The sequence below is a fragment of the Poecilia reticulata genome, chromosome 17 (assembly GCF_904066995.2).
Source record: "Poecilia reticulata chromosome 17, P_reticulata-male-v2, whole genome shotgun sequence".
Lineage (NCBI taxonomy): Eukaryota > Metazoa > Chordata > Actinopteri > Cyprinodontiformes > Poeciliidae > Poecilia > Poecilia reticulata.
In genome coordinates this window covers 12,223,118-12,246,553 of record NC_088846.1, presented here as the reverse complement: position 1 = coordinate 12,246,553, position 23,436 = coordinate 12,223,118, and the positions used below count along the sequence as shown (strand labels likewise).

General features: G+C 42.8%; 1 protein-coding gene across 3 annotated transcripts in view; it reads right to left on the bottom strand.

Moving 5' to 3' along the window:
- Positions 1-3,639: 3,639 nt before the first annotated feature.
- LOC103479267 (ephrin type-A receptor 4-A-like) overlaps positions 3,640-23,436 on the bottom strand; it is a 37,245-nt gene continuing 17,448 nt past the window's right edge. For 2 of the 3 annotated variants that reach the window (XM_017310144.2, XM_008433618.3), the window contains exons 7-19: positions 16,930-17,085; positions 15,819-16,331; positions 13,172-13,296; positions 12,858-13,017; positions 12,650-12,761; positions 11,147-11,205; positions 9,778-9,891; positions 9,354-9,685; positions 9,020-9,229; positions 7,549-7,725; positions 5,540-5,727; positions 5,203-5,388; positions 3,640-4,669 (exon numbers count right to left, since the gene is read on the bottom strand). In XM_017310144.2, the coding sequence (XP_017165633.2) occupies positions 4,552-4,669; positions 5,203-5,388; positions 5,540-5,727; positions 7,549-7,725; positions 9,020-9,229; positions 9,354-9,685; positions 9,778-9,891; positions 11,147-11,205; positions 12,650-12,761; positions 12,858-13,017; positions 13,172-13,296; positions 15,819-16,331; positions 16,930-17,085 (2,450 nt within the window). In that variant the 3' untranslated portion in view covers positions 3,640-4,551. The remainder of the gene's footprint in view (positions 4,670-5,202; positions 5,389-5,539; positions 5,728-7,548; positions 7,726-9,019; positions 9,230-9,353; positions 9,686-9,777; positions 9,892-11,146; positions 11,206-12,649; positions 12,762-12,857; positions 13,018-13,171; positions 13,297-15,818; positions 16,332-16,929; positions 17,086-23,436) is intronic. The other variant, XM_081598768.1, reaches the window with a different exon arrangement.

The following is a 23,436-nucleotide window of genomic DNA, read 5'->3' as shown; positions in this document are numbered from 1 at the left end:
AGGAACCCAAATCTGTTTAAGCAGCCACATTATTTGCATGTTTTGTTTTGGGGGGTTTTTTGTGTGCAAAGACAAAAGCAAACCCTGAAATTTCAAATAAACAAAAAAAAATGAAGGGAAATATTCTTCTGGAGCTATGACCAATTAAATGTAACTTAATGCATACATAACTGTGGGCACATCTGTTTCAAAAAATGTGAACAGATTTGTCTCTCGTCATTGGCCTGTGCTTCTTTTCCACTTCCATGTCTCATCAGGAGCAGCTGAAAATACCTACAGGCACACAAACGCATGCACACAAACTCAGCACTTACAGCTATCAAACAGACATCCTCATCACGCTTACCGTGGGAATGCCTGTGGCACTTATATCAGTCATTGAGGTGATGCTTTTAATCCTGAAACAAACCTCGACTTTGTGCAGCGCGCCTCTGTCTGTGCGCGAGTGAACGTGCTCCGGTATAAAGCCTAATCTCGCAGCCTTTAGATTACGGCTGGCCGCACAGTAAAGACACCCTGCTGCCACTCCCACATGGAAACCCTGGCAGGATTAACCGGTTCCATACCCGCCCTAATCTGGGAACAAAACCCCCACAATCGCCTCCCACTGAGAGACGAAGACAGAAAGGTTCAATTTGATCTGGCCTTTCTCAATATGACGAGAGTGGCTTTTAGGGTTAAATTGACTACTGCTCACTCTACCATCAGTCAGTGTGGCTTGTCTGTCCTTTCACCTCAACAATTAATACTTTTTATGACAATGTGGAACTCCTTCAGACAAGCTTTTGTCAAAAAAAAAAAAAACTATTTGGTTACACTAAATTGGCAGCTATATCATTTGGTCTCTAAAGCAAATTACTTTTGTAGAAAATTTTCTTGTGTACAGATTTGCCATATATTATTATTCTAAGGACTGTGACTTAAAGCTAACAAAAACCCAAATATTCTATTTTCTAAAATTTGAGGGTGACCTGCGAACAATAAAAATAAGTTTTAACACAGAATTGTTACATTGTGGCTTTCACAATTTGTGATCTAGACTGCTGGCTTCTGAGTTGTTGAGCAGTTCACACACAAACAGATCCAAGGCAACTTTTGCACCCCTTCCATTACACTTAACACCTCAGCAGCCTAAACTCACACTGACTGTCTGTGCCACCTTTCACTGATTCTGTAACTCGTACAGAATCAGTCACAGCTAATTGTTTAGTGAACAGGTTTTACTGAAATGTGAATTTCCCCCTGGGATTAATAAAGTATATCCATCAATACTGTACAGACATTTGATTGGGCCTACATTTCTGCATTAAAATCTAAGCAGTATTGTGGTAGCTTTAAATTTCTAGTTAACTTCTGCTGTTTGTTTTCAACATCCTTTTTGTGTCTTATTATGGGGGGCTCTTCTCTCAGAGCTGAATTGCAACCCTAACCTGCTGCAGAAAGGACATTAGCTTGTAAAAAGAGTACCAGTCATTAGCCTGATCACTGAACGGCTCAATTAGAAGTTCTAATTATTTTTCAAACAAGGAACTTGGAAAATAGTAGGTTGGGTTTATGTCAACTTAACTTCCAACTTCAGCCATTAATGGAACCCCAGGAGTGGCTACCAGCATTTCTTCCTCCATCCCCTCTCATCCACTACATCACAGTCAGTTTGTTCCGATTAGTATTAACCAAGCGAGTATGAAAACTAGACGGGCTTAAAGTAGCTAAAATCTGACTGAACTGCTCTCATGAGTGAAAATGGCTTCAGCCTCCACTCGATGCATTTGTGTAGGTCGACTTTATTCCATCTTCTTTGTAATTTCCTCTTTTTAAAATTCTAAAATTAAAATGGGCTAATGCTAATGACCTAACTAGCATGGATGCTAGTTTTGTCCAAGCTAGCATCCATGTCCTTGTGATTCTAGCTTGGACAAAACTTGAGAGAAGTTAGAAGCAGCCGACGGGGATAACTTGCTCTAAACTTACAGCTACTAGCTACTTCCTGTCTGTAAAGGTGCCAGTGTGCATATTTTCAACCAGGGTTCAGTGTGTCGTATCGCCACTTTCAGCTACCTGCATAATGTGGTGTCAGTATCTCATTAAGTGACAAGAAGCTTTCTGTTTCATTGCCTTGAGGCGAGGCTCCATCCTTCCATCTCTCTTCCTGTGTCTCTTACTCAGAGGCTTCTGCCTCATTAACCACCATCAGCATTTCGTTTGCAGCGGTGTTATTTGGATGTAAGAGGGAGGCAGGGGTCTGAGAGTGTGTGAGGGTATGCGTGTGCATTCGCTTGTGTGTGGAAGCTAGCAACTCTCATTAGGCTGAAAAAACATTGACAATGTTGCCAGAAACCAGATCATATCCTCTCGCTCTTTAAATATCAAAGGCTTCCTCCAATCAACTCCCTGGAGTCTCTGTGTGTGTGTGTGTGTGTGTGTGTGTGTGCGTGTGCATGCGTAAGATACATTCATATGTATGCTGTGAATATATCTGTGTGTGGTTGGCGGTGGGAGACAGATGTTTGCTGATTCGACAGGTTTGCACTGCAGACTCAGCCCGATTTAGCTGACAAAAAATGTGATGCTCACAGATGACATCTCACTCTCTCGTTTTTGTTTTTTACCCCCTTTCCATTCAAGCCCGTCTTTTTTCTCGCCTTTTTCATTTTTGCCTCCTCTTTTTTTCCTTTTTCTCTCTTTTCTCTTTGTGTTTGTTCTCTCCTCCTCAAAACACCAACCCAACTCCGAGTGTCATTACACCAGCGGCACTTCAGCAGGGTGTCCTTTCCAGGGTTGTTTTCCTCATTGCAGGAACCTCTTACTCAGTGTCGGCTTTCACAGAGGACACTTATATTGCCAAGATTAAAAACGGAAAGCACCTCAAATTACTACATAAACAATGCATAGCGCCTGCCACATTTCTTGGCACAAAGTGACAATGTGTAAAAAGCCTTAAAATAAACGGATCTTTTATGGCCGTAGCGCACTCTCACACATATGTATATATATTTATAAATACATCTTTTATTTTGAGTTTATTTATGGAGTGGGAAAAAAAAAAATCCTTCTTTTTACTCTGCAAAATCACTGGTGGCACAATCACTGATACTCCTAACAAAGATAAACAGTTCAGACTGAAAATTGTTGAAAAGGCTTTTTAAAATGTATTAAATACAAAGTTCGCACTTAATGTCGACCTTGGGAGCTGAGCCTTACTAGCTCAGTTGCCAAGCACGAACTATACCGAAAATATGGAAGTGATCTAAAGAAAGGACAGAATGAGAAAAGATCCACGATTCTGGATGATCTTCAGAGAATTTGCAAAGAGGAATGGTTAAAGCTCCCTCATGCTGATTGCCAGAGGAAAAGATCAAAGGGCCGTCCAATCGCCAAAAATGATTAAAGTCATTAAAAGCATCAACCCTGGAGTGCCACCGATTGTTCCACCAGGATTTTTGGTAAACACTTATTTCTCTACGTGGTTTTTTTCCCCTCCACAAACTAAATGTACTTGAACCAATAACGTGAATCATTCTGAAACTTTTCAGGTTGAGGGTCGGCTTTTGTGATAAAAGATAAATTTATGTAAAGGTTTTTTTTTGTTTTGTTTTTTTTTTGTTCTGCACCGCTGTTCAAAGACAATCGAGCATGACGTACACCAATGAGTTTGGCATTTATTGCAACGCAATATGGCACTCATTACATCTCCTCAGCGTTTCTATTTTACATTGTACAAACTTGATAAAAAAAGGACCATAAATAAACAAAATGCTTCAAGTAGCTAATCCTCAGCATCAAAGAGTGTGTGTATGTATATATAGACACAGACGAATGACATTCTAAGCTAACTGTCTAAATCAACAAAAGCAATAGTTTGTTCAATCTGAAAAAAAAAAAAAGAAAGATTAAGAAAAACAATCAAATCAGGCTTTGATTAGAACAATCCTCTGGTGTGAAATCAGTAAGAGCTCAAAGTGATACATTCTGTCTGAGTCCTCCCGCTATCTCTTAAACTTTGCATATTAAGATTACATGAAGACAGCCGACACATCTTAACAAGGAGAGTTCATGTTGAATGGTTTCATGCTACACAGTGTACACACACACACACACACGCACACACACACGCACACGCACGCACACATTTATCAGATAAAACAAACAAACATACAAAAAGAAATACATTTAATTCAAGTGAAGCGCAAAAAAATAAAACAACCTGGAAGCCATTCTGCTTATGCACATGTCAGCCTTCACCAAACGGACAAGAAAATAAAAAAAAAGAAAAAGAAAAGAAAAGAGGCGAAATCAGAGCTAGAAAAACAGGATGAGGCATCAGTCTAAGCTCTCTGGAGCTCAGTGCTGTCTGTGCCCACATCCAGATCGGGGTTTTGTAGAAAGCTCCACAGGATGGAAGTTCACAAAAGTGCTCCTCATTATAGTTTTCCTCTTATTTGCCTTCACTTCTTGTACTTCCATTGGTGAACAGTTCCTCTAAAGTGCACAGATGAGGTAAATCAAATTCTTCTCAAAAAAAAAACAACTGGTTTGTAACTGCTCACCAGTTCAGACCGGGACCATAGAGTGTTGCATGTGTTGCATTTGGGACAACATTTCCTGCTGCACACTCGCAATTAGTATGTCCTGATGCGACGGTGTGATTATTCCGAGTCTGTCCGTCTCCCTGCGGGGAAACAAACACACATATGGTTCAGATGTCTGGTGTGTAATTTGCCTCAAGCAAAAAGATGCTCCAGTTGAACAAATCGAACTTTCTGTCCAAAACGCAAAACACCGTGTGATGTAGCATGACGCTGCCACCAGCGTGACACACGGTGGCGACAGCATCATGCTGTGGTGATGCTTTTCTTCGGCAGAATCAGGAAATCTGTTGGAATTTCTGAAAGGCAGAGCTTTCAGAAGTACAATGACACTGAATATACACACTTGCAATAACTAAAAATGTATATTTTGCTTCCACTTTGCAAATAATCAACGCTTTTTGTTGATCTGCCACATTAAACCCAAAAAGTTATGCTTGTTATGCTTGTAGCATGACACAATGTGCTCATGGTTCAAGTCGAAGAAATGCTTTTTGCAGGAGCCTGCTTCCTATAAGCTGCACCAGGTCGTTTTGTGGTTATGTAGCAGAATCAGCATCAACACCATATCGCTGTGTAATGCAGAAAAAGCACATTTAAAATAAGCTGCACTCACTGGTGTGTGAGAGCCAGGAGGCTTTCAAGGCTGGAGTATCCTGCAGCTGCGAGGACGTCTCTGTATCTCTCCAACCCAATGGACTGCAGCCAATCGTACATCGACCACTGTGGCACACACACCTCTGGTACGACAGACACACACACCTCTGATCCCACTCTGGACTCCAGCATGGTCCCCGGAGGTCTGCAGGAAAATAGAGTCATTCTCATTTTGCGGGAGACCGTTACTTGCAATAGTGATAAATTGCATATGGGAGTTCATGCGTAGCTATGCAAGTATTTGCCTTGGCGCATGAGCTTGTTTTTATCTGTGTGCATTGACATGCGCTACGTACCTGTCCCCTCCTGTGCGCCGCAGGGTGCCAGGGTTGCGTATAAGTTTATCCAACATGTTGAGGATCTGGCTGAAGGAGGGCCTGTCTCCTCGCTCTCTCTCCCAACAGTCCAGCATGAGTTGGTGGAGAACCACAGGGCAGTCCATGGGGGCAGGCAGCCTGTATCCTTCTTCTATCGCTTTAATCACCTTCATAAAAGAGCAGGGGTCAAGGATGACCTTGGAACCGTTGCGTCTGTCCGATCGTTTTCAAAACTTAAGCCGTCTGTAAAATGACTGAACCAAACGCGCGTGCTTTCGGAAGAGGTGCCAGCAGCGGTTTGACGCAGCTGCGCTTCGGGCTAAATGTTATGCAGAGACCTGCCAAATGGCAATCAAAACATGCCGACGATCAGCATGTTCAATATGTTCGTCTTTGCTTTGAATGATAAACTAATTGCACAAATTACCAGTTGCTTTGACCTTTAACTGCCACCTGAATACTTGACAGAAATGTCACAAAATACTGCAGATTAAAGTGAGTAGCCCAGGCTACACATTCTGGGATAAAAATCATTATCATTAAAGCACATACACATAATATTCTCAGATTTCAAATTTAGTGATATTTATGTATCTTGTAACTATTGTTGACCTACCAGGTCATAATCCTGCAGCACACACAGTCGTGACGACACCACACCCAGAAAATCCTTTACTGATGTTTGTTATGACATCAAGTAACAAAATGAAATTAAAAAAAAACTTTAAATAGAATAAAATACATAACATAAATACTGAAAATAAAGAAACGATCAAATAAAATACAAAGATAAAATAAAATAAAAAGTAATACAAGTAAATTCAATGAGAATCCAAATTAAAACAAAACGCAAAACTATTAAGACAAAAGCTAAATGAATTGCTTTTTTAAAAGTTTTTTTTATTTTTTTTATTTAAAAAAGGTGATTTGGTTCCATCTACTAGTTAAAAAAAAGTATACTGTGGTGCAAGCCTCAGGGCTTTTCCCCATAAAGGCACTCATCATTATATCTGCTTTAGTGGTGAACAATGAGCCAAACAAACTCCTCTGTGGCTTCCCAGGGTGTGATTTCAGACAGTGTGCTCAAGTTCTCAGATCGGAGGCTGATGAGGCATGACAAGTCGATATAATGAGTACCTCTGCCGCAGACTCACTTAAGACAAGTGTGAAGGGAATAAAAAATAATCCCAAAAGACAACAGCAGACTAAAAAGTGTGAATATGATTTATATAAAACCACTTAAGATCTTTCTTCACCAACCAGACTGACTTTCTCTTTTCTAAGCTGAAAACGTGACACTAAGAAGAATAAAAATAAATAAATACTGGACTATATCACATCTAAATTTAAATTTAGTTGCAGCTTGTTGGCTGCAGAATGAAAATAAACAATGTAAAAAACACTTTACAGCTTTAACAAATATCCTAAGAATAATTAGATTGGTGCACGAAAGCAATCCAAACTTGGCCTCAGCAGTGTTTGGAGACAATTTGAAAGTAATTTCTAAGTAAGTGCTGCGTTCAAAGACGGCGGCTGGAATGCAGTGGATAGGGTGCAAGTTATTTGGCCCTCCAATACGCTAAAAAAGCAGCATCTGCTTAATTTATTTTGCTATTTAAATTGGCTCGGGCTAAATCCCTTTTGGTGAGCGAGGAGAGGTAAAAGTTTAATTGGACTGCCATACAAAGTCACAGGACTTAAATCATGTTTAGAAAATTGTTCATTTCAACATTAATCCTCAAGTGCCCAACGAAGGAGCAATTAACTGTTGCTGAAAAGCGGGAACTGATGAGCTGTTTTCCGAAACCAGCACTATGTTTGTACATTCCTCTAACCTCAAATATGGGTTAATTGTTTCTTTTGCACGAGGTCGCGTCCCCGTGTGCTATCAAAACACGTCATATAAACCTTTATGTGAGGATAAAAGTGAAGCTGAGACATGGCAAACGTAAGTCAGTGCTTCACGGAAAGCCACTTTGTTTACTCACATCCTGGTTGTTCATGTCCCAGTACGGCCTCTCTCCATATGAAACCACCTCCCACATGACTATCCCATAACTCCACACGTCACTGGCCGTGGTGAACTTCCTGTAGCTGATTGCCTCTGGAGCCGTCCATCTGATGGGGATCTTCCCTCCAGGGGACAGATAGGACCCAGTTGCCTCCTAAAATAGCAGCATAATTGATTCACTGGATGATGGAATACCTTTTGTTGTCTAATTTATTCGGTATGACTCACTTGTTCATTTCATCTCACTAGAGGAGAAAAAGGGCTTTTCAAACAAAATCATTTTTGCTCTTGCACAGATGTCCGTGCATTTGGCAAACTTTTTGCCAAAGTAGGTGTTTCAGTTAGTCAGACAGCTTTGGCAGCATTCAAGTACGTGCGATTTTTGTGAGTAAAAATGTGATAAAACAGCCAGTAAATATTTACTCAATAAACAATGGAGGATATAAAACTGGTTTATTATCAATTTCAAAAGAGCCCTTCAAAAGTATTCCTTCCTCTTAAAACCTTTTTTTTTTTTTTTTACATTTTATCATTTAAGCCAAAAACCACAAACTTGATTGTATTTTTTTTTGTGTGATTTTATGTAATAGACCAGGGGTCTGCAACCTAAGTGGACCTTTGGACCTTTCACAATGACTCTTCAGAACTATGGTTAAAATGATAAAAAAAAACACACAAAAAAAAAAAACTATTTAAAAGTAGATGTAACAATAACATGCAGATTTTGCATTTGTTAAAATGAATAGAAAACAAAAATGTTCTGCAAAAGGAGAATTTCACATTTGCAAAAAAGCAGCTGCATACGATAAGAAATATGGCATGTCTTAAAACCTAATAATAAAACTTAAATGTTGATTCTTTCAAAATGACTGTAGAAAATACAGTAGATATACACAAGAAATGACAGGATGTTTTTCTTTCAATAGGTTTTGTAACTTCTGTGACAAATTTTTTAAAATCTCTACAAAGGATAAAAATGTCTCTTTGGACTCTAAAGGTTGCAGACCTATAGTGATAGACCAGGGATTTGTGCATAATTGCAAAAATGAGGGAAAAGAATACGCTGCCTCCATCATTTTTAATTAGAAATAGTCTTAAAGCAATAATAAAAAAATAAATAAAAATCCAGTGCAAGCATTTGCTTTATTTCACTTTCACATCACCCTGAATAGAGCAATCCTACGATGAAAAATGGCATCATAATACGTAAACCTCTTTAGTCAATACAGATGACACAGTTTCAGAGGTGAAAATGTCTGAAAACTATGCAATAATTTCTATCTGCACCACTTTTTGTTGGTTTATCTCATTGAAATCACAAAAGCAGGATATCTGCTGTTTGTGATTGTAACGTAGAAAAATGGAAAACTTCAGGGGCTGTGAATACTTTTGCAAGGCGCCGTACGTTTTCTTCATGTTCCATCCAGTTTTGCCTTCGCAGGTCTTACCCTCGTAGTGTAGGCGGCCTCGGGGTCGTCCTCCAGAACTCGGCTCAGGCCGAAGTCGGACACCTTGCACACCAGGTTGCTGTTGACCAGGATGTTTCGAGCCGCCAGGTCTCTGTGAACGTAGCTCATGTCTGACAGGTACTTCATACCCGAGGCGATGCCGCGCAGCATCCCAACCAGCTGGATCACTGTGAACTGGCCGTCGTGTTTCTGAACCATTAATAATCACAGGAAAAAAATGGCGTCTGATTAACTCACAGCGGATGAAGACATTTCATCAACCAATTAAAACGACGTTTATATTCGTTTTATAGAAGAAAACAGATCAACGTACACGTAAAAAGGCATCCAGAGATCCGTTTTCCATATATTCCGTGATTATCATCAGAGGCTTGCCTAGTGAGGGGGAAAAGTTTGAAATATTCCAGTTAAGCCGTGCTCCACACTTTAATACGAAACCAGAACAACAGCACCACTTACACCTGGTGACGACACCCTCCAGCCTGATGATGTTCGGGTGGTCAAACTGACCCATGATGGACGCCTCGGACAGGAAGTCCCTCCTCTGTTTGTCCGAGTATCCTGCCTTCAGGCTCTTGATGGCCACGTAGATCTCCCTCTTCCCCTGCGAACGCAGCCGACCGCTGCACACCTCCCCAAACTCTCCTACACGTGCACAGCAAAACAACAATGTCGGTGCCAAACCAGCATGTGTGTGTGGGTTTGTGTGTGTGCTTGCGCGCCAAAGCGAGACTTACCTATGCCAATAACCCTCTCGATATGAATACTGCTAACATCTATTTCCTTGGCAAACTCGTGGATGGCTTGATCCGGGTCCTCGTAAGTAAACGGGTCCACATAGATTTTGACTCCTACCATGGAAGGGAGGCGGGAGTGGACGAGGAAACGAGGGAGGAGATGGATGAATGAAGAGGAGGGCGAGAAAAACGAGTTGTGTAACTGCATGTTATGTAAGAGTGCTTAGGAAAGTGTGCACAACAAATAGAATCTGAGCGATAATAAAGAGAAGGATTATCTCTGAAACTTTGTAAAATTCTCTCCTGCTACAACCGCACGCTTTAGTGCATTTCGTTCTGATTTGACGTGGTAGATAAAAAGAAAGTACTCCATAAATACGCAGGTAAGTGGGTACAATGATTTAGAATTTGTTTTTACCAAAATTAAAAACTTAATAAAAGCTGTGAAACTCCTAAAAAAAATTTGAAAATTGAACAATGTGGTCAAAAATTGCTATATGAGGGGAAAACACACTATCGCATCATGAAACTTTGTGGTGGCAGAATCAGCCTTTAGGTCAGAGCTAAAAACATATGGAGATAGACATAGGCAGATTGTAGGAACTGGTTGAGGTTCCAAATGATTTTAATGAGTTTTACAATCCATCAGGACAACAAACCAATTATAGATTACAGTCTGAGCTACAACAGAAATGCTCAGGTTAAAGGAAATAATCTAGTCAAAGCCCTGACCTAAATCCAATTTGGAATTGGTGTCAAGACTTGAAAATTGATGTTCCCAGATACTCTCCGTTCAATGTGAGCCGGCTTAAAAGAAACAATGGAGGAAACATTCACTCTACAGAAATGCAAAGCTCGACGAGACATTGCCCAGAGGAATAGGTATGTGGTTGTAAAAGACACCCATAAAGAAAACATTAAAGAAGCATGGATATTTTTGCGGGGCTGTACAGTGGCACAGTTGGTAGAGCTGCTGCCTTGCAGCAAGAAGGTTCTGGGTTTGATTCCCGGCCCCGGTCTTTCTGCATGGAGTTTGCATTTTCTCCCGGTGCATGCGTGGGCTTTCTCCGGGTACTCCGGCTTCCTCCCACAGTCCAAAAATATGACTGTCAGATTAATTGGCCTCTCTAAATTGTCCCTAGGTGTGAGTGTGTGTGTGCATGGTTGTTTGTCCTGTGTGTCTCTGTGTTGCCCTGCAACAGACTGGCGACCTGTCCAGGGTGTATCCTGCCTCTCGCCCGGAACGTTAGCTGGAGATGGGCACCAGCAACCCTCCTGACCCCACTGAGGGACAAGGGTGAAAGAAAATGGATGGATGGATGGATATTTTTGCAAAGCACTGTATTGGCTTCTTGTGTGTGTTCAGTACCTGGGTTCAGATGTTTCTCCTCTTCCGCGTCCTGCTTGGTTTTGCTGTACTTGCTCCTCCTGAGGAGTCAAACACAACACATTCTTCACACAAAGACCAGCAACAAACGCTAAAAGTTTGGTTACTTCCCAAGAGTCTCGTATGAGTTTTGCAGGGGACAGATAGGACCCCCGTTTCACTTGACAAAAAGCGTACATGTCCTACATTTGTTTTTAATATTTTCTCGTCATTTCTCAGAGCTGCTCTGAAGTTGGGTTTTTCTTCTAAGGATTTGCAGCAAACAGAAGGCGACAACAATGAGAAGGAGAGAGCGACGGCCTGCAGGGAAGCACCAGATGAAAGCATTTTCAGGCACAGAGAGAGGAGGGCCGACGCCTCAGGTAGCGGCAGATAAAAAGGTGTGTTCTATTAAACAAAGAAACTGTCAAAACCTCCTTTTCTCTCTGAACAGGTGTGAGTGTGTGTGTGTGTGTGTGTGTGTGAGTGACTTTGATTGTGGACACTGGAGCGCGTTTGCGCGCGCGCGCCGGCTAACACGTAGACCGCGCAGCTGAACACATTAACAACAAGCCTGGGACAAAGGGATAATCACTGTCTCCACTCTAATCCCCCTTTTAAAAAAAGCTGCAGGTAACACAAGTTATTTAATCTCACTGTTGAAGGAGAATCCGGAGACTTGTGTGTGTGTGTTGCTGCGTACTGGATATAAACCCCCCCCCCCAAAAAAAAACTAAAACACGTTGATGTCAGAGATGCTAACAGAAATCAATACTAATTTAATTTTTATGTGATAGTCCTGCTTAATGCAGGGCGTTCTAAATAAATGTAAACTTCCTTTATCTTTGCCAACTTAAATTAAAACGTTTCCGACCAGCGTGAACAGTTTCTGCTGCTGCACCTCGTTGCCTTTGTGTCATACCCTTGTTTGCTTTCTCAGTGGAATATTGTCTGTGTTTCAGCATGTAATTGCGTGCATTGATCCTGTTGGGTGTATTCTCTTGGTAATCTGCAGTGATTAGCTGTTCCAACAGTCTAATCCTAAAAGAAGGTTACATTTATTGATTGTTAAAGAGTAGAAACATTATTTTTTTTTCTTCCGGGGTAATAGGAGGAGGGCAGCTTTATGAGCCAGGACATTAACAGAAACAACAGTTGGAACAACAACGGGCAGATTTAGAAAGCGAAGAAGGAAGGAAGGAGGAAAGGAGGAAAGGAAAGGAAAAAGGAAAGAGTTGTAGTTTAGCAACATATCAATCAAATCCATGTTTTTTCCAGACCTTTCCAGACGGTGCATTAAACCCTGCTAACAATGATCTCTTGCAAAAATAAAGAGCTTTTAGATAATGAAAAGTTGCTTCGTAATTAGGACTCCTCTGTTACTCTTCTAGAATGTCTCCCTGAATAACATAAAATACTAGGACACTAGCCGTAACCACTCCAAGTAACACAAAAAGCACAAAGACGACTGTTTTGACTGAAGTGTGACCTTGTGTGTTTCTATACCTGCGACTTATGATGAAGACAGCCGCCGATATGAACAGTAAGACTCCCACCCCACTGACAGACAGCAGCAGGAAGGCAGAGTTCACGCCTTCTCCGATCAATGGAAAGGGATCTAACAGAAAGAGATGAACATTTATTTTTTTTTTTAATTAATACTACCGGTTAAACTTTTTTCGTCCTAAGCTACAGAGCATGCCTGGGGTAGCACCTGAATTGGTGGAGAAGTCAAACGGAGCGCTGTACTCGCCGTATCCCGCGGCTGTGCGAGCGCGAACATGAAACACGTACACAGTGAGCGGGTTGAGGCCCGCCACATCCACACTCCGGAGGAAGGTCCTCATTATGCGGTACGACCTCTCCCTCTGATCCTGATTAGACGAGACAAAAGAAAACAAAAAAAAAAAACTGTCTCTTTCTGACAGCAAAGTCCATCCACACCAGGAGTGAAACAGTAAACCGCGTCCCAACGTGTTGACATTCACGCAGCTGTCCGGGCCGCGTTAACCTATGGGGGCCGCTCACCTTTTCGTAGAACTTGACCTCGTACTCCAGGATGACCCCATTTGGTCGGTCGGGCTGTTGCCATGCCAACGACAAGCTGTGCCTTGTTACGTCGGTGAGTTGGATGGATGAAACTGGAGAGGGAGCTGAGAGGTAGCGAAAGATGAGTAGAGATTAAACAGTGGCTCAGCGTTTTCTCTCTCTCTCTCTGAAGCGTGTCTACTGAAATTGTAAAATGATACTTTCACTGTTCTGGATGCGGCTAATAGCGCATTCACTGAGCTTTTTAATCAAAGTCTCTTGGAGCCAGTGCACCTCATTACTTTCTATTCCCTCGACACCTGCCTCGTTTTACTCTCACGACTCTCCGTTTCTCCATCATTTTTATCCGCATCCGTCCTTTTTTTTTTTTTTTTTTTTTATTTTGTGCCTGTTCGCATCATATCGGACCATATGGCAGAGCAGGTTGGACTTGACACATCCCAGGCACACTCTCGTGCTGTGCAGACACAGCAACTTATTTCCCCAAGGCACCTGGAACTAAGCAGGTGTGCTGGTATCTAAATGCCACCATAAAGACTTGAAGCAACGACGCTTCAGATGTAGCAGCACGCAAAAACAAAGCGAATAAAAAAAAGGGGGGGGGGAAGGCTTCCACTAAAAACTAATAAAGAGCACGTGCAAGGGAGACGCCACACATAAGCTGACTCCTTCACAAGTAAAATGAAACACTTCATAAAATGCGGGTGATTTTTCTAACGCTTCTTTGGATCCGTGCTGAGGGTAAGAAAAGCTCCAGCTCTGCTTGCACCAGCGCTGTTGTTCAGTTATTTCCTGACCGTCATGTTTTGCGTTTTTCTCCCCCCTCGTCAACTTTTTTTTTGTTTTCATTTGTATTGAAGTCAGTGATTTCCTGAATACTTTTGACACCATCTCAAGAGCACCCCCCCGTAATTAATTCAGTTGTTTGGTGTGGGAGGACAAAGTAATAACTATGAACGATATAATGGGGATACTAGGAACAACAGTTTCCAGTGGAGGCAGAGGAGGTAAAAAGTGAAAATCCAAATCCAGTGTGCGGTTGATATGAATGCTAAAGGCGTTCCGCTGTCAGCTGCAACGCCACGCGTGCTCGTTTAACGAGCTAACTATGCGTTAGCTTGACTTTTATACAGGTGCGATGAAAAATAAAGCACACCCCATAGAAATTTTACACTTTAGTGTCGTTTGTGTGCACATACAATGTTTTTGGGATGTGCTTCATTTTTTCCACATATGAGCAGCTCCAGAGAAGGTAGAAAAACAAGCTTTAAGTCTTTTTTTAAATGTTTGCATTTTTTAAGACTTTATAGTTGGTGTTCAGGTATTAATCTTCCAATCTAATTACATAATTATCAAGTGATATTTTCAAATTTCCTGTCAGCTTTAAACATTTTTTAACTAAAAAAAATGACAGACCGCTGGTCGAATGACTGCCCTGGCGTTCAATCACTGGGATTAGCAAGTTTTCTGGGAAAAACCTTGAAACTACTTGTTACTTCTTACAAAAAACCTCATTGAAATGTTTTTTTCTTTTTATACTACTACTGCAAATACTGCAAATTGTTAGATCTTTGTAAAGTTTGTCTGTTTTGGAGGGGTTTCATAATCTCTGCCTCTGTTTTAGCTTAGCTGACCAACTTATAAAAAATAAAGATGTGTTTACCTTTTTTTTTAAATTAGTGTAATGTTCTATTTTAGGGAGAAGAACACAATTTGATTTCAATTTCCATACAATTAACACTTTTAAAACAAGATGAGGTGTAAGAGGACCTTTCAAAGCCATCTGCGTTTATTATGTCGTTTACCCTTTTCAATGCCATGTGACGGCTATAAACCAGCGTTCACTTGCTAATGGAAACGAAGGCCTAAATGCTTAATGTTGCCGGCACACCAGTAATGCATTTATGTTTATTTCAGTCACATCATTGTAACTCTTGGTGGAACTAAACAGGGCATGCACCTGCAGATGCTCCATTAAAACAGTGAGCAACCTTACGCCTACACCGGCGCTCCGATTTTCTCACCCGGTTACAAATGTTGGACACCCACCTATCTAACAAATGCTTAGATAAAAAAAAAAACGACAACAGGATCAGTAAAAAAAAGCACTCAAATGCTATGCTAAACTCAGCTCATGAATCGAAAAGTAAAGAAGCGCATCTATGCCAGTGTCAGTGGAGTTAATCAACAGCATCATTCTATTTTAATGTTGGCTCCAAACAATCACACAGGCAACAAAAAATGACAACTACTTTTAAAATCAGTTGAAGTCCTGGAGTAGGCCTAGAGTCAGCAAAGTCAACAATAAACCTAAGCCTTAAAATATAATTATAGCATACAGTTTTTTTTTTTTGTTTTTTTATGTTTCTCAAACATATTTACCACAACAAGATTAAAAAAACCACCGAGACGCTGTTTTTTGAAAGGTATACAAATCTTGCTCGTTTCATGCTTCCACAGTTTTGACCATTACTCATGGGATCTTTCCTCCCTCTGGGTGCGCAGCAAACAGCAGTTTGTGCTCAGCTGACCCACTTATGGAGCACTTCTTTATAAGCAGATTTCTCGTTATTACTGGAGTCAACAATCTGACACGTTTATCACACGCAGCACTTCTTCCCCTCACCTGCTTGGTTGGTGGTGAGGCTGACCGATGCGCTCTGTGATGCCCCTGCGCTGCTCACCAGGGAGACCCCGTTGCGGGCGTAGACGACGAAGGTGTAGTGTGTGTGGGCCCGGAGCCTGCTCACCACCATCCTGGTGGTCTGAAGACCAGTCTGGTCTGGAGAGAAGAGCACGTCTGAGCCGCAGGGGAGACAAAGTTGGGTGCCGGAGGCAGACTCCGATCCGGGCCACGGGTATTCACCGGGCCTGCTCTGGAAAACCCCTCTGCCGAGCTGAACCTCTGGTCCTACAATCCCTTGGTCGGACTGCATTCCCAGGCTGCTACGCTGGACCTCAGGCTGGGAGACCGTGTGATTTCGTGGAGGCTGACCATGGCTTCCGGTTTGACATATGAGACACTCCAGACTGTAACTGATGTCGCTTCTGCCTCCCAGCCGCCGAGGGGGTGCCCACTCCAAGACCACCGATGTTTCGTTCACTACAGAGATGAGCTGCTGTGGTGCTGAGGGAGGCTCTGGAGATAAACATAAAACCAAAACCGACTGTATTTATATCTACATCACATGAGGAAGGAGGAACAATAAGAAAGCAGAGAGGTATTTCAGAGGGCAGTCCTTGGCTTAACATGAAGACATCTGGTATTACGCTGAAAACCATATGGCTCCGGGATGCTTTTGATGGTTTGGTTGTTTTCTTTTTTGGCATCTAATGTTATGTGTGTGTGTGAGAGAGACTCGCGTACAAGTGTGCGCTCATTTTTCCCAGGCGAAGGAAACCATGTGCTGTATATAGGCATAATTAGGTTTAAGACACACAGAGCAGCGTCCTCAAATCTCTCGCACAGACTCAGAGAAAGAGTAGGTGCATTTATTCAGTCCTCAATGTCTGGTAGTTATCACCACCAGACAGGATGTAGATGGTGCCTTAGTCATAAGCAATGGGATTATAAAACAGGGGTGGCATTCACATACGTTTGTTTAGCCTTCTGTTGGGAGGAGATAGAGAGTTTGGGAAACAATGCATGTTCTTCCCTTTTTATTTGGGAGAACTGCACGCACCCATCATTAGTGTTTTCGCTTCCATTTTAACTGTTTGTGTGTCTGTGCTCTTACGGGTGCAGGCCATGGAGGGTGGGTCAGAATCTGCACGAAAGAATCCTGTGTGGCAATCGCAAACGTGAGCGCCGTCCCGAAGCGAGCGGCTGTGAGGAGGGCACTTGGAGCAGCCGGGATCCGAAGACTTGGACTTGTAGAAACCAGCAGAACATGCTGCAGAGAGATGACAGAAGACACCAAATTACTTCTTTAAAACCATGTTGATAAAGAACACCAAAGAGATCCGTAAGCTGCAGTGGTAACAATTTACCTCCACAATAGCTCAGATTTGAATTTATAATGTTGCTTGTAAATGAGCTTTTGCAGCTGGTCCTATCTGAAGGAATGTTTGTAGGAGCCAACATAAAGAGAGTCTGTGGTTTCTTCCTTAAAGAGGAAGTATTATGTACTTTCCAGCCGTATAGTATCGTTTTATACTACAATCAAGTAACTATGTTATCTTCAGTTGTTATGAAAATCGTCTACATGCCAAAACAAGAAATTTGACTTCACATCATAGCCCTATGCGACGCCTCGGAAATAGCCTCTCTCTAAGAAGCTCCTATCCTTTCTGACACTTCCGGCACGTCTCCACGTGTGGCAAGGAGAACATTGCTTCTCCGTGCCATTCATCGATCCTGTTTACAACCATTCTTAGGACCGTTTGTGTCGTTAGCTCAGCAGACGCGCAGTTTCGCAAGATGTTTGCTGATTTCTGCTTCCACCAAGCCAGATGGAGGTGTGAGGGAGGGAGGGCCGCTCTGTGTTGCAGGGAGCTCGGCTGGGGACTAACACTCCAAGGTGGATCTATGGGTAAATGGGCAGTGCGTTGTATGAGCAGGCTGCCGTGGGAGATTTAAGGAATTTTCACACAAAAAAAATCCTTGAATGATTCTAAGGAGCAATCCAGATGTGTGTTTGATGAGGGAATAACATTATAACATGAAGAGTTGATCTTGCAAAAAATCCCCTCTTAATATACTTTTTTTCTTCTCTCCGACTTACACTTCTCCGATGACTGACATAGTCCTTCTACCATACTGCTGCCGAACTACTTCCGAACAACTACTGCTGCATGTGAAGTATGAGGGGTGGGGTTTAAACATATCCAGTGCCGACTGATTCTTTTCTAATCATTCTAGGTAAGATCTCGTTTAGGTTTAGATCTGGACTCCAATATGCCATGCGGAGGTTCTCTGGTGTAGATTCTTCAATCCTGTCCTTAATCTTTAGAGCATCTTACTCTCTGACACAAACATCCTTGATCCACACTCACGTTGTCTTTTTTTTTTACTTCAGTTTCTTGAGTCTGTTGGTGTACACCACCTCACAAAAGGTTTACCCACAGAATACATTTCCAACCAGGTGTTTAGCAAATTCAGAGAACATTTTGTGAACATTTCCCGAAATTATTATTATTTTTTTTTTCTTGGGACGAAAGAGGTTTTTAGATGCGGCAGCTACTGAAAGTTCTTACTCAAAGAGTGTAAATAAAATCTGGGACGGTAAAGTTACAATAAGCCTCAGAAAAAAAGCAAAATGTACCACAGAAAAGAAAACTTTTAAAGATATAATTGTTTTTTGGGGGATGGAGGGGGTATTTTTGTTATCCACTCTGATGCAGACAGCCTTTTCTGACCTGGGTTCAAATGCAAGTTAATCCTCGATCCTTATTTTTGACATCCTGGTCAATACGTTAATCAGCCGTTGCAGTTTTAGGGCTCAAGGACAAACAACTGTAGAGGAAGATCTTAGGAAAGAAAAGGATACAGTGCGAGGGGGAGGGGCACTTTGACTTCCATTATCTTGACTTTTGATGAGCGAAGAAAGAAGCACCTAAAAGAACATTAACTGATCGGCTCCCACTCACACGTGGAGAACAGAAACAGTGGAAGTGAATACATCAAAACTGCACAGTCCCGTCGGCCCACACAAACACAACTGACATTTAAATACATGAAAGAGGAGAAACAGAGAAAGAGAGAGGGTGACAGAGAGACGAGGAGGGGTGGCGGAGGGAGGGGAATCTTCTCTCCGTATACCGAGGAGTTCATGCATTGACAGAGCCACAATGCAATAAATGAGTGCATAATTATACCGCTTGACATCCACTGCTGAAGCAGAAGACATTGCAAAGCGTGGTGGGTTCGAGCGATTTTTTATTTGCATGTTTAATTTCACAAGGAAAACCTTTGCTTGTTGCTGCTGAAATTCCTTTCAGCGCCTCCTTTTTCATCATCAGTTCCTATTCATCCTTCTTTCTGGGTCTCACCGGCTTCCCCAGTTCCATCCTTTGTTTTACAGCCCTTTCACATTTCCAAGGCGCTCGAAGACATCCCAGTGGGAGTGGATAGGAATGCGGGAATGATGTGTGTGCTCAGATGTGTCAGTGTGCTTTATGACGCTCGCATCGCTAAATGAGAGGGAGGAAGTCTTCCCTGTAATCTACTCTGACCAAACTATCCTGCCCCATCTGCGCTCGGCTCCACAGATTTGCTCTTTCACACAGTCTTCTGCCCATCCTTTTCACGTTTCACATTCTCCCCCATTTTCTCCCTCTTCACTTCCTCTTCGACCTCCAACTCATTGGCGCGCCGCTCTCTGATAACTCTCACTTGCTTGAGGCGTCTCCGTACAGCCGTCAAGCTCCGATTGAGGCATCCTTCACGTGCTCCGCAGCGATACCAGTTGAAACAAGACCACACGTAAAACACACATCCGAAACCTGTAAATTTATATACAGGTTTACGGCTGATAACGGGAGACTTTCATCTTGTGAATGTTTCATCCTGCCGCATCAGGTGATACAAACAACTGAGAGATAAAATGCAGTGTAGTCATAATTCGCCTGTTGCACACATTCCTTTGTTTGCAGCCGTCAATGTATGTATAAGTCCATTGTCGGGAACGAAAGGTGAATCAAATGGGGGAAAAAAAAGACTTAGGGAAGCATTTAAACTGTTGAGGACCTCGAGGTTGATTACAGGACTCAACGGGAATGCCAGGAGGGGAACACTCTGCTTTTGTCTCTGTCCTCTCCAGTCCTTACGGCCTGGATGAAAAGAAAGGGAGGTATTTGAAGCCATAAACTTCTGTCAGCACCCTCTCATGTCTCTATTCTTTCTGCTTTCTGTAGCTCTTTGTGTCTTCTTTAGCGCTGGTTTTGACAGGAGGGGGCGAGTGCTGGTGACCTGGAATAAGAGCTCATGAGGGTGTCATTAACCCGACATTAACCCTGCGCTACCGAGGGCCGAGGAAGTGCCTGAGTCGGACGATAAAGTGGGAGCAACGGGGACAAACACACAGGTCCCGATAATACAAGGTGAAAATTTGAGTGGAACTGTCTTGACTGTGGACACGTTATTATACCGCCTGCTAGAAAAGGACAATAATTACACTGAAATCAGCTGTTAGGAAATTGTAAGGGATGGGGAAAGGGCTGTGGAAAAGACAACACAAGGGAGGGAAAAAAAAGACGGACGTGGAGCGAGAGATAAAAAGGTGAGAAGAGAAAGACAAAACGAGGAGGAGGAGGGAGGGACTCGGAGGGGAAGGTGCCCTTTGATTACTATCAGCATTGTCGGCATTTGCATACGCATTCTTCTGCTACCTAAAATGCAAATGCGGCTCATTGCGAATCCGAGCAAGAGCCTGGTCGGCACACTGTATGCGGCACATGTGTGGTTGCGCGTGTGTGTGTGTGTGGGGATTCTCCTTGACCCGTTGTTATCTGTCATCATCCCTTGTTCCTTCGTAGCAGAGGGGTGGAGATGGAGGAAGTACCCCTTACTGCTCTGGCCTGACACCTGTCTGTGTGATGGATGGAGGCAGGGATGGATTGATGGATGAAAGGGCCGATCCACTGCCACGAAAGAAAGAAAAACACTTTGACTGCCGGGGGTCATGCCCCTTTTAATTAAAGCCTGTAGAAATGCAGATGATCATTTCCTTGTGTACAAACACGGCGAAGGAGCTGGCAACTTTTTACTTGGTGAAAGAAAAAGTTGGGGTCAGATTTAAGGAACTCTGGAGTTCAGATTAGTATAAACACATAAGCTATGCAGTTAGCAACAATAAGTGGCCAAATTCAGCTGCTGACCAGGAAGTATCCACCTCTCTTTGTCATATAGACCATGTTGGGTTTGGATGTAATAGCTGTCTAATAGCTAGGATCAGTACAAGGAATGGACAAGGATGGGGGAACTGAGACCCCTTTTCAGAAGTCAAGCTAAATAGCAAAACATTTATTGAGAGTGCGCACTTTGCTATAAGTGTTTGAAGGGATCGTTCTAAAGACATACAATAAAATTTAGGCTCCAGTGTTTATTTGACATCACAAGTCTCTTTTACCTCTATGTTTTTGTAGGTTAAGAAGCTGAAATATTTGGGAACGCTGTTCTAGGCATGACCATACTATACAAAGAGCTTACCAGGGCAGTAGCCCAGGGCCCTAACGCTATGGGAGCCCTATTTTAAAAAAAAAAAGAACTGTTGTTTTGCAAACACATTTTTTAAGTTTCTCAAGTTTCCATCACTGCGAGATGCTTTAATTGGTTGTGTTTTCAAGTGGATATACCAATGCACGAACAATGTCAACTCCCCAATCATTTTGTCTTCTTTCTAAAGTGGTAAAAACCTGTTTTGCAAGAAGTGCTCCCTCACACATGTGGTGGTGACATCGCCTCTACTCCAGTATAAATATTCAAAGGAAATCAACAGAAGGAAAAGCTAGAAATATTTTCTGGATGCTAATCTTACATCTTCACGCATTAGAGTTAAAGGAAAACCAGCATCTAAATTTCAAATCAGCCTCAACGTTTTGCTCGGTACATCTGTGATTTCAGAGCGTCTGTCTGAAACCTTTAGAGTTCCCGCCATGAGGGTGGCTGCTTTCCATCTCATTGAAATCAAAAAGAAAAATCACAAATCTGGCTTAAAATTTCTGAGGTTTAAAGAGAAATGTGTAAAGACTGGTGAGTGTGTGTGTGTGTGTGTATGCCTACCCAAATCCAAGGGTGAATACATTAGCATTTGAAAAGCGGTCTACAACAATATCCCCTCCTCCCTATCAGACACACATCTCTACCCCACCACCAGCGGCAGCAAACCCCCTTACTCCTGACTGAAAATCTCAGAGAAGAGTTCAGGAAGAGAAAGGAGGGATAATGAGACCAAGACAGAGAGAAACGGGGAAAAAAAAAAGCCGGTGCCGATGCCAGAGAGCTATAGACAGCTTGGTGGAACTGGCAAAGCTCCTCTACATTAAGACCAACCTGGGAGATGGAGACAATAGCACACAAACACATGCATGCAGTCTGATTCTGGTTGGAGGGTTGCAAACCACTCCCCCCCCAACCTGAGTTTGGCTCATTTCAGACAATTACTCGTGGCTCTCCAGCGTCTTTCTTCAGACTGTCACCTGCTGTACACAAACACACCCTTGCACACAGACACACACACTTCCTTCTCCGTTTGCCCCTCAACACTGCTCTCCAGGCATTCCTGGGCATTCCTCCAAACAGCAAGTACATTCGAGGGAAGGCTTTGTTGGGCAGAAAATCAGAGATGCGATGCACAGGCGCACACTCGATTATACGCACACACACACACACACACAAACACTGTATGTTAGCTATCCAACATGTCCTGAGTCCAGAAACGCCGCGCAATAATTAGAGGGGCTGAATGCAGCGATTACGCACTCATTCCATCATCTGCTTGGTTCTTCTTTCTATCATCTCTCTTTCACTGCGGCTGCCTTTCTGCTCAACTGCTTTCTGCTGTTTACAAGACACTGCAGGTGCGTTGGAGGGAAGCACAAGCATGAAATCTCTCTGGATGGAAGTGAGCACAGAGGCAAAAAAAACAACAAAAAACGCTCAGACACACAGAAACATTCCAATCTTCCCGGGCTGCAAGTTGAGGAGAGTCAGACGACAAAGATGGGAGGAGAACGGCAGAGACAAAAAGCAGAAGGCTCCTCTTTCATTCCGCCTCCCCAATCGTTCACATTTCAGATTCTCTCTGTGGTCTCTCCTTCCTCGTTTCCGATCATCCCCGACGGATCACAGCTGTCAAACTTTTGACGTCTTCATCTGCCTCGGTCATGACCCCGCACTCCGCAGCTAAACCTCCTGTGTGCATGTGTGTGTGCGTGCAAGCGGCTGTCACTCAGGGTTTTTGACGTCTTCATCGGGCTCAGTCATGACCTCGATCTTAACCAGGGCTATAGAAAAGATGAGGGAGGTCCCTCTCTCTTGTGTTTTCTGTGTTCGTCCCCTTTGCTCCCAGTGATGGACCCCTCCACCACTGTGGGAGGAGCAGCCCATGTATTGATGCCTTCTGCTGTCAGTGGCCTTCTTTCAACCCCCTCTTGCCCCATTCAACATCTAATCCCTTCTTCCTCTCCAGAGCTTCTCCTCTCCATCCTCATTACCCTGCGTCAACACTCCAGATGAACTTTTCACATCACCGCTTTGTCTGAATCTGCTCGGATTTCGGCTCATTTTATAGCAGCAAGTTTTT